Source organism: Durio zibethinus, chromosome 28 (genome assembly GCF_047325235.1).
Source record: "Durio zibethinus cultivar Kanyao isolate XHJ-2024 chromosome 28, ASM4732523v1, whole genome shotgun sequence".
NCBI classification, from domain to species: Eukaryota; Viridiplantae; Streptophyta; class Magnoliopsida; order Malvales; family Malvaceae; genus Durio; species Durio zibethinus.
In genome coordinates this window covers 2,450,937-2,467,932 of record NC_143189.1, presented here as the reverse complement: position 1 = coordinate 2,467,932, position 16,996 = coordinate 2,450,937, and the positions used below count along the sequence as shown (strand labels likewise).

At 36.1% G+C, this 16,996-nt stretch overlaps 1 protein-coding gene and 2 pseudogenes across 3 annotated transcripts; 2 read left to right on the top strand and 1 right to left on the bottom strand.

The window, feature by feature from the left end:
- The first annotated feature begins 1,031 nt into the window (after positions 1–1,031).
- On the top strand, positions 1,032–4,455 carry LOC111280884 (triose phosphate/phosphate translocator TPT, chloroplastic-like; annotated as a pseudogene). The gene is made up of 8 exons (XR_016335169.1): positions 1,032–1,763; positions 1,845–1,919; positions 2,057–2,122; positions 2,211–2,289; positions 2,408–2,528; positions 2,693–2,788; positions 3,238–3,740; positions 4,317–4,455. The product of XR_016335169.1 is annotated as a triose phosphate/phosphate translocator TPT, chloroplastic-like (transcript).
- A 709-nt stretch (positions 4,456–5,164) lies between these two features.
- On the top strand, positions 5,165–14,679 carry LOC111280399 (homeobox-DDT domain protein RLT1-like; annotated as a pseudogene). The gene is made up of 19 exons (XR_016335209.1): positions 5,165–5,544; positions 5,641–6,067; positions 6,300–6,380; positions 6,455–6,456; positions 6,838–7,245; positions 7,346–7,435; positions 7,528–7,692; positions 7,794–8,014; positions 8,608–8,707; positions 8,875–8,961; positions 9,048–9,200; positions 9,277–9,432; positions 10,060–10,284; positions 10,355–11,042; positions 11,141–11,643; positions 11,781–12,410; positions 12,510–12,614; positions 13,133–13,374; positions 13,575–14,679. The product of XR_016335209.1 is annotated as a homeobox-DDT domain protein RLT1-like (transcript).
- On the bottom strand, positions 14,668–16,860 carry LOC111280397 (uncharacterized). The gene is made up of 3 exons (XM_022867747.2): positions 16,534–16,860; positions 15,838–16,262; positions 14,668–15,358 (listed from the first exon to the last, which is right to left on the bottom strand). The coding sequence occupies exons 1-3, from the start codon at positions 16,696–16,698 to the stop codon at positions 14,920–14,922; spliced, it is 1,029 nt and encodes a 342-aa protein (XP_022723482.1). The 5' UTR covers positions 16,699–16,860; the 3' UTR covers positions 14,668–14,919.
- Between the last annotated feature and the right edge of the window lie 136 nt (positions 16,861–16,996).

Genomic DNA, 16,996 nt, shown 5'->3' with positions numbered 1-16,996 from the left:
CAATTACAGGAGATTAAACCCCACATATCCTAACATACTTTTGAAAATTATTGTAAGAAAAATTCAACGACATGGCTACAAACACAACTATAATTTTGCTGATTATTTTATGTGAACATATTAAATTGAATGGCATCAAAATCTATTTGAATCAAACAGAGACCTTTATCCAAAATACCAGTTTCCTCTTAATTTTAAATAGCTGATATGAGATATCCACTGACATATATTAACCTCATCTCAACATATTGTCATTATATTTTTAGCAATCTGACCCATTTTTTAAATTTATAAATTATTCAAAGAAGGTAAATGGAGTGGAACGTAGTGTTCAGAGGAAGGCAATTTTAATGTTGATAAATAATATTTTAGCCTTTGTAAAATCAGCGTGCAAAACCATATTCCCAACAAATTTAAGAGAGAAAAAAAAAAAGAAAAAAACAGAACCGTCTTCAAAATCATATTTAAGAGAAAGATTTTAAGAGAAAGATGTTGCTTACAACTCGCTGTCGGGAAATGAAGCAAGTGATCCGAAAATATTTGGAAAATCAAGCAGCTAGTGCGGTTTGTCATCAGTGACGAGTAACTATTTCGCGGCTTGCGCCGTCGCATTCCCGCATAAACCAGCCTGATGCAGGCCTATGTGGCCCATTATTTTTAGCCCACAAAGTATTAGTAAAGAAATTCTATTAAGACCCCAAACTGTCCAATATTAGACCATTTGTTCGTTCTTCTTTTTTTTTTTTTTTTATCACCATAACAATTCAAAAAATTCACTTATAACGAAAAATTATTAATATCACGATTAAATTTGATAATTTTAAATATGATATTATAATATTATATAAAAATAATATAAATAAAAATTATAAAAATAACATAATTTAAAATTTTAATAAAAATTTTATTTTATATTTTTATATTAATATAAATTATAATATATATATTTTATATAAAATATAATATAAATATATATTATTAATATTTTATATAATACAAATATATAAATTTTCAAATCCACACAACACAAATAGTGTTCACTTTTCACCGCACAAGAAAAAGAATGATCGGAGACGATAAAGGATTTTTTTAGAAAAACATGGGAAGAGACCACTCCTTCACCTGGGATAAGTAATCGCCCGAACCCTGATATTTGTCTCCCCCAATATCCTACCCTACCTAAATCCTCAGCCACAATTAATCTCTCCACTACATTAGACATAAGCATATCCAATCACCTCTTTCAGTATTCCTTTTTTATTCTCCACCGTTGATCAACAATCTCCGCGGATTTTCCTCTTTACTCTACGTGATCAAGAAGAGCACACAGTATATTATGATGCGGCTCGTTGCAGGGGATCAAAACGACGTAATTATTTGAGAATCCAGAGCCGCTAAAATAGAAATTATTAATAATTTGAAAAAAAAAGAAGAAAATTCTGTTATTTCCCTCCCTCCATTAAGAGCTCACTCCAGCTACCTTGTTCTCTGTCTCTCATGAGCAATGGAGTCGCGATTGTTGTCACGCGCGTCCACCATTACTGGCTTCCCTCAGCTCAGGCCTAAACTTTCGCGTGAGAGCGTTAAGGTGTCATTTGCTTCGGCTAAGCCGATCGGAGCCGTCGGAGAAGGCGGGAACGTGATATGGGGGAGACAGCTAAGGCCGGCCCTGGTACTAGAAAGCTGGCCAGCTAGTGAGCGCGAGACTTTGAAACCAGTTTTGCCTCCGCGTCGTCTCCAGCCGAGGGAGGTGATTCAGCGGGGTGAGGTCTGTTACCTCCTTTGTGACTCGGTGAACTCGTGTACCCTTCAGTCTCTGACTCACTCACTCGGTGTTATTGCAGGGACGCAAAGATCGCTCCGGTTGGCCTCTTCGAGAATTATCCCGCTCTTGTTACCGGCTTTTTCTTCTTCGTGTGGTAATTACCAAAAGTGGTCAACAAGTTTAACTGCCAACTGTTCGACCGGTCAAAGGGTAGTTAAGATTCGGTAAAGTTCACTTCATTCTAGTGAAATTACAAGATCGTCCTTTTGTTTTTTTTTTTTTTTTTTGCAGGTACTTCTTGAATGTGATATTTAGCATTATCAACAAGAAGATTTACAATTACTTCCCTTATCCTCAGTGAGTGATTGACTTTCTTATATATTTTAAAAGGTTTTTTCATGGCATGGTTTCATGAATGGTTAGTTTCGTGGCATTTTTGGCGCAGTTTTGTGTCGGTTGTTCACCTGTTCGTCGGGGTGGTTTACTGTTTGATCAGCTGGGCCGTGGGCCTCCCTAAGCGGGCTGTAAATGAACCTTCTAAGCCCACCATCTCAATGTTACAATTCTTTCAAAGAAAACATTAGGAATTTTGCAGCTATTGTGCACTGATAGCACCACGTAATTTTTGTTTTTCATGTTTAGCCTATTGACTCAAACCTACTGAAGTTGTTGATCCCCGTTGCTGTATGCCATGCCCTAGGCCATGTAACTAGCAATGTATCCTTTGCAGCTGTTGCTGTCTCTTTCACCCACACAATCAAAGGTGATTACATTTCATGAATCTATTCTCTTGTGCGCATATATATATATATATATATATATATATATAGCTGGATGCTATTCTATATATGCATTTAACATTCTGTCAGCAGGTCAGTTCGCTACTACTGCTCTGGCTCATAAAGTCATAACATGTTTGTTTTTCAGCTCTTGAGCCTTTCTTCAATGCTGCTGCTTCCCAGTTCATACTTGGACAATCCATACCAATTACTCTATGGCTGTCTCTTGCTTCTGTTGTTATTGGTAATTTCTCTGTTCTTTGTTTTGATCACCTGATCATACAAATAAGTTCAAGTGTAAAATGTGTTCTTTTAATGGGCTCTAGCTCTCTGTTACTACAGTAGCATATTGCACTTGAATTGTTAAAGTGCCACCCTGTTTGGGTGTTATTTAATTGCAAACCGAATGCCGGTGTATCTATGGCATCACTAACTGAGCTGTCATTCAATTGGATGGGTTTCATTAGCGCAATGATTTCCAACATCTCATTCACTTACAGGAGTATCTATTCCAAGAAAGCCATGGTGACTTTCTTCGAAACCCTTCTCCTTTTTTTTCAAAAGAATCAAACAGAGCTTTTCCTTTCCTTCTCTTCTTCACATCCTTTCTGTTTTTTCAGTTTGTGCCGAACTCAGAATTTTTATTTTACCTGATAAATCATTTTATAGTAATTGTTGTTTTTTCATATGCAGATCGATATTGGATAGTACAAATGTCTATCCATATATTTCCATCATTGCTCTCTTTGTCTGTATTCCCCCAGCCAACATTGTAAATAAAAATCATTCTGAGGGCAACTGGATTAAAATATTAAGCACACAGTCCTTTAAAGTCTTCCATGTTTTCCCACCTGCCTGATGCAGTTCGTGGGTCCTCAACTGATAAAGCATGGATTCAATTATGCTATTACTAAAGTAGGTATGACTAAATTCATCTCCAATCTCTTTTGGGTGGGAATGTTTTACCATCTCTATATTCAGGTACCATTGTTTTTAGTTTTTTTTTTTTACAAGTTTTATTTTTTTACAGGTGCATCTTAACATTATTATACTAAGCAGATGAAGCTTTTTTCACCTTTTTTTTTTGCTATTCAGTTGGCTTACCAATGCTCTGGAGAGGGTGGCACCACTTACCCATGCAATTGGTAATGTGCTTAAACGTGTGTTTGTCATTGGCTTTTCAATCCTGATCTTTGGTAGGTTTATATCTTACACATTTATACTCCTTTGAAGAATTGTTTTGCTTTTTTGTGTTTGGTCATAAAATCTTTGGACCTAATATATGATAATCTAATTCTTACAAAAAACAAGATTTCAACACAGACAGGCATAGGAACAATCATAGCAATTGCTGGAGTGGCAGTTTACTCTTTCATCAAGGCCAATATGGAAGAAGAGAAACAAGTGAATAAAACACTCTGATAAAAACACACACTATTACTTAAACTGATTGCTATAATTGACCTTTAATTTAAAACTGAATTGACCCAGCTTTGCAAATTCTCAAGTCAACACAGACTTTTGAATGAGGGCCATGTTGAAATAAGAACCTTGGTTTTTGGTTTTATTGTTTCACCTAAGTTAATCTCTTTAACTAGTGAATATGAGATACATGGGCAGAGGAAGGGTGAGGGTTGCATCTTACATGCTGTTTTATACTTCTAGTGTTGTTATAGCTGCCATTATTGTAATAATTTTCCGGTCATATTTCAAGAAGTGAAAAATGATAATTATAATTTAAAATAATGCCAAATGGGATTTTCTTTTTGCAGCAAATGAAAGCAGCATGAGAAGAAAAGAGGCATGGAAATGGAGGAAGTCACGGATTTAAAGTTATAATATGTCTTTCATTATGGACATAAAAGTTGACATTGAATTAAAATCCATAGTTATTATGAATTTTTTTTTTCCCATCAAATTTTCTTTAATTCAGAGCCCAAACTCTTGCTAATTTTGGATCAGCCTGTGTTGACAGAAAATAATGTACTATCACTTGTTCTGTCTCTCAAATTAAGCTTTATTTCATTAGAATATGTGACAAAAATAGAAGATATGTGAATAGTATGTACACTCTTTTTTTAACATTTGGAGATCTTAATGGCAAGTAATTAATCAGAAAGAAGACATAATTAAAATGCAAAGAATATAACATGATTTATAGAACATACATCCATCTATTAATATATATATTTTTTATTATTATTGGAATCATGGTGTCATGGCATGCAATCGATTTTGAAGAGTTTTAGGTATGAGATGTTTGGTAAGTATTAATTTATATTTGCAGCATGCCAAACAACTAAAAACTTGTTGACCCAATGCTAAAACCAATGCATAAAATTTTATAATTGTGAAAAAAAAAATCAAATGATTATTTTACGTTAGCATATGTTATTTTCATACATATTATATCTTGTAATCTCATTATTAAAAAAAATTAATCAATTATTACACATCATATGTATTAACTTATTAAAATAAATATTTATAATTTAATTAAATAGTTATTTTTTTTAAAAATAATTACATAATATAATTTGAAGTAGAGTGATATATGATGATGTAAAATAATTATTTCATAAATTATTTATCGCTAAATTAGGAAAAAAATATTTGCATTCTTTTTTATGATGATTAGAAGGAAAAGAAATAAGGAGTCAAGGAAGACTATTTTCCTTTTGTTTTGTTTTTATTATTTTTAATTCTTTTTGTTCTTTCTTCTAATTCATTGTTCTTCTTTGATGATAATTGTCATCCTTTCCCTTTCTTCACTTCCACGATATTTCGTGTTTTTAGAGAGACAAACAGAAGAAAAGAGCGAGAGAAGAGTTTTTTTTGGAAACCCTAAGTTTTGCTATTTGATTTTGGATCTCGTTCAATGGAGCCTGGTTCAGAAGGAGAAAATAATCAGATAAAAAATCAAAATAAAAACATTGGCAGTTCCAATGACGGTTACGTTAATTCCAAACGACAGATGAAGACTCCGTATTGCCTATGCTTGTATGTTGTTCATCTCTCTCTTAGCTTGGTGAAAATTTTTTTATTTTCATTTACTTTTTGGAAATGTCCGGTGATGTTTCGTATTTTTTTTCTTAGTGGAGACGTATACCTCGGAAGCGACGCGAGTGCGATTATCGGAGAAATCAGGATTATCAGATCGGCAGTTACAGATGTGGTTTTGTCACCGGAGATTGAAAGAAAAGAAGGAAACTCCTTCAAAAAGACCGCGAAAAGCCCCCGGGTTACCACCTGAATCTCCAATCGATGAGTTACGGGCCGGGCCGGAGCCGGACCACGGGTTCGGGATCCAGTCCGTATATGGACTCAAGGAAGTTGTGGGGAAGTTCTTCTCGGGGCATGATGGAGGATGTGCCGACGGTGAGGAGGTATTGTGAATCGCAACAGTTGATAATGGAGCTGAGAGCAATTGATTGCGTGGAGGCACAATTGGGGAGGCCATTGAGGGATGATGGGCCTATGCTCGGAATGGAGTTTGATTCATTGCCCCCTGATTCATTCGGAGGTATAAGTAACATGTTTTCTGTTATTTGAATGTTTGATGGTTATGTTGTTTTATAGAATTTATATTTTCATGAAATGTAAACTACATTTGTGCTTTATTATTCATGGAATTATAAAGTTACATGTTGTTTAGTGTGTGTTTTTAATAGATTGTTTAGTGTAGTTTATTTAGTAGGCCTTGTTGGTGGGATTGCATGGATTTTATTTTAATTTGTTTGTTCTTTTGTAAACAGCGATTCCTGAGCCCCATAAGAGGTTTGGACATCCTTATGAGAGCAAGGTATATGAGGGACATGATGGCCGGGCAAGCAAAGGTGGTTTCTCAAATTCCATATACATTTAACTGCCAGTATATCTAGAAATTAGAATGCTTTATATTTTAATGTAGTTGTGACTCCATGGTAGGATGAATTCTCCATTTGTTTTTCCAAATGATTTTACGTCAAATTTAGTGACAATATATTGCTGAACTCTTTCATTTTCAGAATGCTAGTTGTCCCTTCATTATGTGTTTCTTTGGGACGGGTTAACTGATTCAACAATGTGGTCTTTTTGTTGTGCTGGCTGTTATGTAGTTGGTTTAGCAGTCTAGGATGTTTAAATTGATATGCAGTTGGGATGATTATCTTTGATCCTTTTTTTATTCAGAAGTTATGCTTTATTTAAAATGTAAAATGCTTAATTGTTCTTCTTGTTTTGATGTGAATGAAAATTATATTACATAGTTTATATGGGTTGACTTATTGATATCATATGTACTAATAATCCGAGGCCACTGCAAGGGCTTTTCATGAGTATCCATTTCTTCAAGAGCATTCAAATCTTAGATCTGATGCATATGGACAAGTTACTGAGTCTCATTTTCATGAATCCCCAGTCGATGGTGCAAGGAGTAGAGCTACATCATTTGTGCATGGAGAGGAACCATTGTCCAGGGTTCATGGTATCCTAGGTCATGGATCTCGAGCTCATGTTTTACCTTAACAAGAGAAGACAGGAATTATTCCTTCATCATCTCGAGTGGCTGATGATTCTCATGGAGAAAGGGAGTCATTTACAAATGGGAGAAATACTCAGTCTCTTTGCCATCCGGTTTTATGATCTGAAGATTCATATATGTTTTCCGCTGGGCAAACCTTGAATAATGATGCTGATATACAATACAATAGGAAGCGCAAGGTGTCTAGCTTCGTAGAATATGCTTTTTATATTGTCTATTTCCTTCCATGATTCTGATTTTATGTATTATCTATTTCATATATCATTTTTCTTCTCGTAGAGTGATGAAAATAGAATTGCGAGGGAAGTTGAAGCACATGAGAACAGAATCTGTAAAGAGCTTGAGAAACTAGATAATAAAAGGTGAAAGGTTTTCTGATTTTTATTTTTTTATTGACCTTGAATTTTGCTCCCTTGGGAATCCCCTATTTTCACTCATATTATGAAAATTGTTTTTCTCAGAGTGAAGAAAGGATAAGGAAAGAAATGAAAAGGTACAAACGTGAAAAAAGGAAAGAATAAGAGACGTTGATGCGTGAGAAGCAGCGGGAAGAAGAGAGATCACAGTGTGAGGAAAAACATGAAATGGAAAGAAGACAAAAGTTTTTGCAGAAAGAATCTTTAAGAGTAAGAATATTTTCCGGACAATGTTATGACCTTAATCATAACTGATGAAAATTCTCTCTTCCTTCAAGTCATTGGTTTTGATTTTGGGATTTACCTTTTAGGCTGAGAAAAAGAGACAAAAGGAAGAGCTTTGCGGAGAGAAAGAGGAAGAGAGACTTAGAGCTGCCAGGGAGAAGGCAACTGCACGTAAAATTGCTAGAGTCCATGGATCTTCTTGAAGATGAACAGCTAGAACTCATGGAGTTGGCTGCTGCTAGCAAGGGGATATCCTCAATTATTCATCTTGATCATGATAGTTTGCAAAATCTTGAGTTGTTTAGAGGTAAATGTCACTTGAAATTTGAATTAGTCTGGTGGCTGTAATTTAGTTTATACTTTGATTGGAGAGCATTTTGGATAAGAGAAAAAACCCTAGAATTCTGAGATTACTTGCTACACAGTTGAAAATAATATATTTTCAGATTCTCTTGAGCTTTTTTGTTTTCTTTCCTTTTGCCCTCAAAACATTTGGATGAAAATACTGGATGCCACTAATATAATGAATGTTTTCAATGTGGTTGGTTGGAATAATTTTATGTTCCCTTTAATGAATAATCAGAATTATTTCTTGGTTAGGATGAAAATACTGGATGCCACTAACATAATGAATGTTCTCAATGTGGTTGGTTGGAATAATGTTATGTTGCCTTTTATGAATAATTAGAATTATTTCTTGGTTAGGAGCTTATGATGCTAGGTGCACTAATCATATTTCTTTCACTTGGATTTGCAGAAGGATTGTTTTATGTCTCTTAACGTTTATGTTTAGTTTTAATAATCCTTTGATTTCTCATTTTTTGAGTCATGTTCTTTTGTCATCTATTTTGACTCTTTAGCACCTTTGGGCTGATAATAACACTAATATTTCTGTTTTAGATTCTTTAAGCTCGTTTCCCCCCAAGTTTGTGCAATTAAAAGACCATTTGCCATTCAACCATGGATTGATTCAGAGGAGAATGTTGGGAATGTTCTCATGGTATGGCATACTCATCAGTTTTTCCTATGCTTTAAAGTTACAAGTCTGATGATCTTTTTTAGGCTATTTATATTGAGTTTGTTTCCTAAATGTTTAAGGTAAGTTATAAATATAGTGCCTTCTATTTCTAAATGTAAAAGGTCTGATAACACAGTTTACGTTATCAGGCATGGAGATTTTCTATTACTTTTGCTGATGTTCTCAATCTATGGCCTTTTACTCTTGATGAGTTTGTCCACGCTTTTCATGACTATGTGAGTATCTGATGGAATGTCTTGTTTTCTAATTTTCATTTTTATTCATATTTCTATTGGTAATGTTCTTACCGTTTTGATATCAGGATTCAAGGTTGTTGAGTGAGATTCATGTTGTACTTTTGAAATTAATAATAAAAGACATTGAAGATGTTGCAATAACACCAGCGTCTGGATTAGGGATGAATCAGTACTGTGCTGCCAACCCTGAAGGTGGACACCCTCAGATTGTTGAAGGGGTAAGCCGTATTATAGGTTTGTCATGTTGCTTATTTTTCATTGTTGCTGAATCCCTTTGCATTTGGTGTTTACTAGGCATATTCCTGGGGTTTTGACATCTGCAATTGGCAGCATCACTTGAATCCACTGACATGGCCTGAAATTTTCCGGCAATTAGCACTATCTGCAGGCTTTGGGCCTCAGTTGAAGAAACGAAGTGCTCCATGGACATACATGGGTGATAGGGATGAGGTTCTTGTGTCTTTATGGCTCTCCTTGCCTTCTGCATGATGATGATCAACATCTCTCTCCCATAATAATATTTAGTGTGTGCACGTGCGTGTGTATGTGTATATACATGCATATATGCCACAATGGTAATGCTTTAAAGGCTGGATATGTTGCTTGGAAGTTGGAACTCCTCTTTTTAGGATAAGTATGTCCTGATTCCTGACAAAATCACTTCTGATGGTTAGGATGGTGAAGATAAAAGAGTACTAATAAGTGGTACAATAGGAAAGCCTCTTAGATGATCTGTGTTGTTATATTTCTGGCAATAATTCTTTTGGATAAATTTGAATTGCTATTTTCCAGACCAATGATATTATCTATCAGTATTGTGTCAGGTTATATCTTAATGTACCAAAATATGTTGAGATGCTAATAGATTGCCTTATCATAATAGGTTATAGTTCCCTGCTTATTGCTCTAAACTTGATTATGCTAGGGCATCATCAAATGTTTAAGTTGGACAAATTTGAGGTTTTGTATTAGCATCTTTTAATAGTTATTTGTTTCTGTGATGTGGTATAATCAGATTAAAATAGCTGATTGGTATTGGCTCATTGTCTGAGTGTATTATTGTATCTGTATCTGCAGGGTAAACATTGTGAAGATGTAGTTTCTACTCTACGCAATGGTTCAGCAGCTGAGAATGCATTTGCATTGATGCGAGAAAAAGGTCTGTTACTTCCAAGAAGATCAAGGCATCGTTTGACGCCTGGAACTGTCAAATTTGCAGCTTTTCATGTTCTTTCACTGGAGGAAAGCAAAGGATTAACAGTTTTAGAACTTGCAGATAAGATTCAGAGGAGTTTGGATTGTGTTCCTATAAGGTCTCAAATTAGTTTGTATCTTTTACGTGCCTTTTACTACTTTATCTGTTTCCAATAAGAAATCCGGACTTCGGGACCTACAACTAGCAAGACGCCAGAGGCTTCTATTTCAGTTGCTTTGACTAGGGATGCAAAGCTTTTTGAAAGAATAGCTCCTTCAACTTATTTTTTACGAACTGCCTATAGGAAAGATCCCACTGATGCCAAGGCCATACTTGCAGCAGCAAGGAAAAAGATTTGGCAATTTGAAAATGGGTTTTTAGGTGGAGAAGATGCTGATGAAGTTGAAAGAGATGAGGTGGAAAGAGGTGAAGACTCCGAATGTGATGTTGACAAGGATCCTGAAGTTGATGATATAGCTATTCCCTCAAATGCAAACAAATATGCTGACTACACCAAAGATGAAGTAAACACTTGTTCTGGAATGAAAAAGTCCATGCTTCAACTGATGATGCACTAAATGTTCCAGGTGAATTTGATAAGGATTTTCCATCTTTCCCTTCAAATACTGTGAAGGATGCCAATGGTCCAAGTAACACTGGACAATATGTTGCTGGTGAGGAGAATAGAACAGGCAATCCTGATCAACAGAATATTGAAATCAATGAAAGCAAATCTGGTGAGTCATGGATTGAAGGTCTTTCAGAAGGCGAGTATTCTCATCTTAGTGTTGAGGAGTGCCTTAATGCCCTTGTTGCCCTAAATGGCATTGCAAATGAAGGGAGATCTATCTGCGCTGTGCTTGAGGTAGATCCTTAACTACAATTTTGTCTGATTGTGCTGTTGCTATGATTGAAAAGGCGCTAATCATTTTCCTTTTTGTAATTTGATTTATGAATTCACAGGATCGTTTAGAAGCAGCAAATTCTCTTAAAAAGCAAATGTGGGCTGAGGCTCAGCTGGATAAAAGTCCTCTGAAGGAAGAAACTATTATTAAAATGGATTTTCCTTCTCTGACAGGAATCAAGGCTGAAGCTCAACTGCCTAATTCTGCTGTGAAGGGCATTCTAGAAGACCAAAAACACTTACTATGTTCACAAATCAGAATGACCTCTATAATTATCCTGCTGAAAGGGTCTTGGTACTTCAAGAGGCCTCCATGGGTCCTGATAACTTCTCTGCTCAGCAGCATGGATATGCTTCGAAAAGATCACGTTCACAGTTCAAATCATATGTTGCCTACATAGCGGAAGAGATGTATGTATACAGGTCCTTACCTCTCGGTCAAGATTGTAAACATGATAGATACTGCCAGTTTGTTGCTTCTGCTTCTAAAAATGATCCTTTTTCTGGCCGGATAATTGTTGAATTACATGATGGAAATTGGAGGCTGATTGATTCTGAAGAGGTATGCTATACTAATTAGAAAGAAAACTCTCTTGATAAATGTTGGGATGAATTACTAGAATAGTGGAACAAACATGATAACTTTTGTATCTTACATGTGGTTGTTTTTTCTTATGTATTCAATCAATTTCTCTGTAGGCCTTCGATGCTCTTTTGGCATCTTTGGGTGCACGAGGAATTAGGGAATCCCATTTATGGATAATGTTGCAAAAGATTGAATCCTCCTTCAAAGAAAATGTTCGCTGGAACTTGCAATGTGCCAGATCTATGGCCCGAAGTGAAAGGTCCACTGAGAATGGAGCTTCTGAAATAGATTCTAGTCCTGATTTTCCTGCTAGTTTTGACAGTCCTGGTAGTTCAATCTGTGGATTGAACTATGATGCATTGAAGACATTACCTTCTTTTAAAATTCAGCTTGGGAGAAATGAAAATGAGAAAAAGTCAGCCTTGAAGAGGTAGCAAGATTTCCAAAGGTGGATGTGGAAAGAGTGTTTTAATTCCTCGACTTTGTGTGCCATGAAATATGGAAAGAAGAGATGTGTGCAGCCATTTGCTATTTGTGATACCTGCCTTGGCTCTCATATCCCAGAGGAGATGCACCATGGTCACTGCCACCAGACATTTTGCTCCATTAACAATAGTTTTAATTTCTCAGAACATGTGAATCGGTGCAAAGAAAACAAGAAGTTCAACAAGGATAAACATATTCTTGATTCTTCTCTTCCCCTGGGAATCAGCTTGCTAAAGTCCTTGTGTGCTCTAGTTGAGGTGAGCTAGCAACAACTCACTAATGAATTTCCTGTATAAAATGGAATTTTTTGTCTGAGTTATGTATTTATCTTTTTGTTTCAAAATTTCCTTTGGCAGGTATCTGTTCTGCCAGAAGCACTTGAATCAATTTGGACAGAAGGCCATTGAAAGATTCAGGGCAGGAAGCTGAATTCATCTTCTTCAGCAGATGAACTCCTAAAGGTTTTCATTTAATTGAAGAAGGCTAAATTCCCCAATAGGATTCATTTAATTAAAATTTTCATTTTTCTTTGCTCAAATTTTCTTTTGAGGATTTAACATATTATTTTGATCAATTTAGGATTTTAACTTTTTTAGATTTACCTAATAAAGGAAAATTGATAAAGAAGTTAGTGTTTATTGTTAATGGGACTAACAACTGCCATTAGTCTAAGTAATCATATACTACGATATCCATTTTCCTTAATTAGACAAATCCTAACTTTTGATAGTTAGCATTTAGCCTTTTAGTAATGTTTATGAAATTTATCTAACCAATCTGCCAAGTTCTTTGCTCATTTTTCTTGTTCCATGCATTTTTATCATTTCGAGGCTATCTTATAACAGATGCTGTAACCATTTTGCATGTGCCTATTGTTGCTAACTAATCACTGATATTACATTGCCTATCAAATGATTAAATGTTTCTGTAGAGACAGTTCTGATCTTGGTTTCGCTCAAATACTATATTGGTGTTGCAGATGATCACTCACCTTGAGAGTGCCATAAAAAGAGATTATTTATCGTTTAACTTTGAGACAACCAGAGAATCATTAGGTTCTTGTCCTCAGTCATAGAGTGATTCTACTGATTCTGTGCTTCCATGGATACCCAAACTACTCCGGCTGTAGCTTTAAGGCTTTTGGAGCTTGATATGTCCATCATGTATATATAGTGAGTGTTTCAATGCCTTCTATTCCCCTCCTTGAATCCTTCATAGCGTGTGGGTATATTTTAATGTGACCTATCAGTAGGCTAAATGGTTAAATGCACTTGGTATTTTCCACAGAGGTTGGCATTTTATGAATGTGCCTAGAATCTAACTAACCACCTAATTTTCTCTCAATTTTTTTCCTCCGGTCACTATATCATGTTATTGCAGCATGCTGGACTTTGGCATTTAATTTTTGAAATGTAATCTAGTCACTTTTGTCAAATATACAGAAGCTTCCTTCAAGAACCTTTCTTTTCATGAAGAATAAAGAGCTTGAATTAAAAGAACTAGACCGAGAAGAGTCTATGAAGGAAGAAAACTTTGCTGACCTGAGTAACAGCAGGCGCAACAACTATAAACGTGGAAGAGGGGGTCGTGAACATGGATCTGGTAGAAAGTGGCAGAGGAGAGCTTCTGGTTCTAAATGTGATGCTGGCAAGCAAAGTGCTAGAGAAAACAATAATTTAAGTCTCCATCTCAAACAACGGGGCCAAAGAACAAATGGTCAGAGTTCTGGATGTGGCCGCAGAACAGTTAGTAAGAGAGCTGGAAGGAGGGCTGCTAATAATACAACGGTGCTTGTATGGCTGATGTGATAAAACCCAAGGCCAGTACAGTATCTGTAAGAGACTTGGATGAAGAATGGAGGGCTGAAAAATTAAGGATGATGCAAATGGTAAATCTTCCTGATAGTAACAGTGCAGAAGAGGAGTCCGATGACAATGCCCAAGGTGAGGGATACGAGGAAGGAAAATGGGAGCTAGATTTTAACGGTGCCTTTAATGGGTGGAATGGAGAACCAATGGAAGCTAGTGATGAAAATGACGATGCCTATGAAGACGATAACGGCATTGAACAGCTGGGAGAAGAAGATTCAGATAGCGATTTCGAGATGAGTGATGCATTAGACGAAGTAACAAATAAAACTAGAAAATAACGATGGCTCAGACTCGGCAGTTTCTGAAGATTATAGTGATTAAACTGTCGCATTAGAAAAAATTTTGGTGGTGCATGAGCTGCATCATGTTTTTAAAATTGCAGCTTCGAAAGGCGACTGAATAACGGCAGGGGAAGAACAAAAGTACCAGCTTGGATTGGCTCCTTCCCTCTCGACCGTCAGGGTTAAGTAATTTTAGAAAATTAGAGATTAATGTAGATCTGAAAATGAAATTGATTACAACAGGTTGCCAACCTGAGGACATTCTTTTTAGGAATCTTCAAAATGTAATGGCATGTTTTGTAGCAGAAAATTATTAATAAAGTATAAGTTATTCATATTTTTCCAACATAAATGATTATAAATTTTTGGAGGAATCACAACAGTTTCATCCATAGCAAATAGACCATGATGGTCAAAATTGTTCTACATCACAACTTTGCTTTCTCTGCAGTGCTAAATAGATTATACATTTATTCTTCTAGATATCAAATGCATTACTTTAAAGCATAAACTAAAACATTACAAATTACGTAGCCTTGACCAGGAAGGGAAAGAGCAGAAGATACTCACAAGTTTAAGCTTATATTTTTCCTAATGATGATCGGTGTTCCACTTTATGGTGCCAATAACTTCTTGATTCCAGACTTCTGCTCTGCAGTTAACCTCATTGGGAATTTAATATTGAATTTGATTCTCAGGTTACCTCTCTTCGAGGGGTCCTTTGGAATTGGCATGCCTTCCCTTGGGACAACCTCCTCATAGTTTGGATGAATCACATTGGTGACGGGGATAGTCAAGCTCCTTCCATCCAATGTTGTAAGATGGACAGTGTAGCCTGTTAATGCTTCGGCCAGTGATATCTTTTGCGAGACAACGAGGTCATTGCCCTCCCGTGTAAATGTGCTGTGTGGTTTCTCATCAATAATGAAAACAAGATCTGCAGGGACTACATTCGGTTGTTCATTTCCTTTCTCAGGGAAGGTAATCTTTGTTCCCTTTTTCCAACCAGGCTTGATATCAATGGTCAGGATTTCATCCACTGGCAATGTCTTCCTGCAACACAGTAAAATTTGTTAGGTCACCATGTCAGCAAACAGAAAGAAAACACAAAAAAATGCAGCCATGAAACAGTTGGTATTATTAGGTCTGTTGGAACTGGGGATCCTTCCTCAGATTGGAGTGTTTCTAGACAATGAGTGTCACTCGTGTCATTCAAAAAACGCACAAAATGATCAAAGACAAACTCTTGCAGGCTAAAGTAGACTTAAACAAAACAATTATCAAGTTGTCCGCTCGTTTTCACAAAGCAACAAATGCATTTCCATATTTCATTCCAGGTATGAATAGCTTTGTAGCATTAATCCTGCAAGCATATATACTGTACTACAAAGAGAACTTCATTTTACTTTTGAAAGATATCTACCGAAATCAATAAACATTCAGCTGGAAAATAAAAATTAGCAAATGCGTAACAGAAAAACCCTAAAAAATAAATAGAGATTCGAAGAAAAATTATAGAAAAGGAGACATACCCGCTAGCATCCGCAATTTCTCTTGAAATCTTCATCTTCTTTGTGGTTCCTTTATATAACTCCTCAAGGCTACAAGGCAGCGTTTTTTCAATAGGAGGAGCTTTACGAGGAGCCTGATTCATTGGTCTTCCTTCGCCAAAGGAACTGAATAATATATCATCACCAAACATGTCACCAAATGTCCTTGAACCACCTCTCATCCCACTGCCAGCACCACCGCGTCCCATTCCCCCAAAGGGGCTAGAAAACCCAAAAAACTCAGCAAAAATGTCATTAGCATTTCTGGGGTGGAATCTAAACACATTTGGACCATCTCCAGTTTGGAAAAATGTCGCTCCACCAGCATCTGGAGGTGGTACTTGGCCCTTTAGCCCCTCTTCACCATACTGATCATAGATCGCTCTCTTCTGTGGATCGCTCAGAACCTGCAAACATGAAAGTTGGTCAGCCTTTAGCATGAGTCTAGATTTTGTTTTCGTAAAGATCAAAATTTTAATTGATGGGCAATCTTAAGACTAGAATTTAGCAGACACAGATGATGAATATTTGATTTTGATATGAGAGTCCCAGGAACCAAAGAGAAAGAACTAGACTTCATTGATGAAGATCGTGCTGATTCTAAATAAAGGAACGCATATTTTCTTTAGAGTTTAAAATCAATAAACAAAAAAAAAAATTGAAAATAGAAAAGCTAACCTCATAGGCTTCAGAGATTTGCTTGAACTTGGCCTCAGCTTCTTTTTTATTATTTGGGTTCTTATCAGGATGCCACTTCATGGCAAGCTTCCTATACGCCTTCTTCAAATCATCATCTTTTGCATTCTTGTCAACTTGCAGAACCTTGTAATAATCTACACCCATCTCCTTTTCTTCTTCTACCTCTTCCTTTTGCTCTTCTTCTTATTGTTTTGCAGCAAAAAAATTTTTTTTTAAATGGAACTTGAAAAACTATATCACCTATAAGCTAGAGGTTTCGGTGCTTACTTATTATGTTTCTGAATGTTTTGATGTGTTGCTGGAATTAATTTGGATGAGTTTGGTGTAGATTTAAGGGGCAAAGGCAGGACAAAGAGATACGTCTGGACTCTGGAAGGCTAACGAAAAGGACCAGAAGACTGTAGAGGATTCCAGACATTGACCAAAGAACCAAAACAGCTAC

Excerpts from the sequence above, each read along its gene's own strand:
- LOC111280397 (XM_022867747.2), bottom strand. The coding sequence starts at position 16,698 with ATGGGTGTAGATTATTACAAGGTTCTGCAAGTTGACAAGAATGCAAAA. Across the intron at positions 16,263-16,533 it reads AAATCTCTGAAGCCTATGAG|GTTCTGAGCGATCCACAGAA; the intron begins GTTAGCTTTTCT and ends TCATGTTTGCAG. Across the intron at positions 15,359-15,837 it reads GAAATTGCGGATGCTAGCGG|GAAGACATTGCCAGTGGATG; the intron begins GTATGTCTCCTT and ends ACTGTGTTGCAG.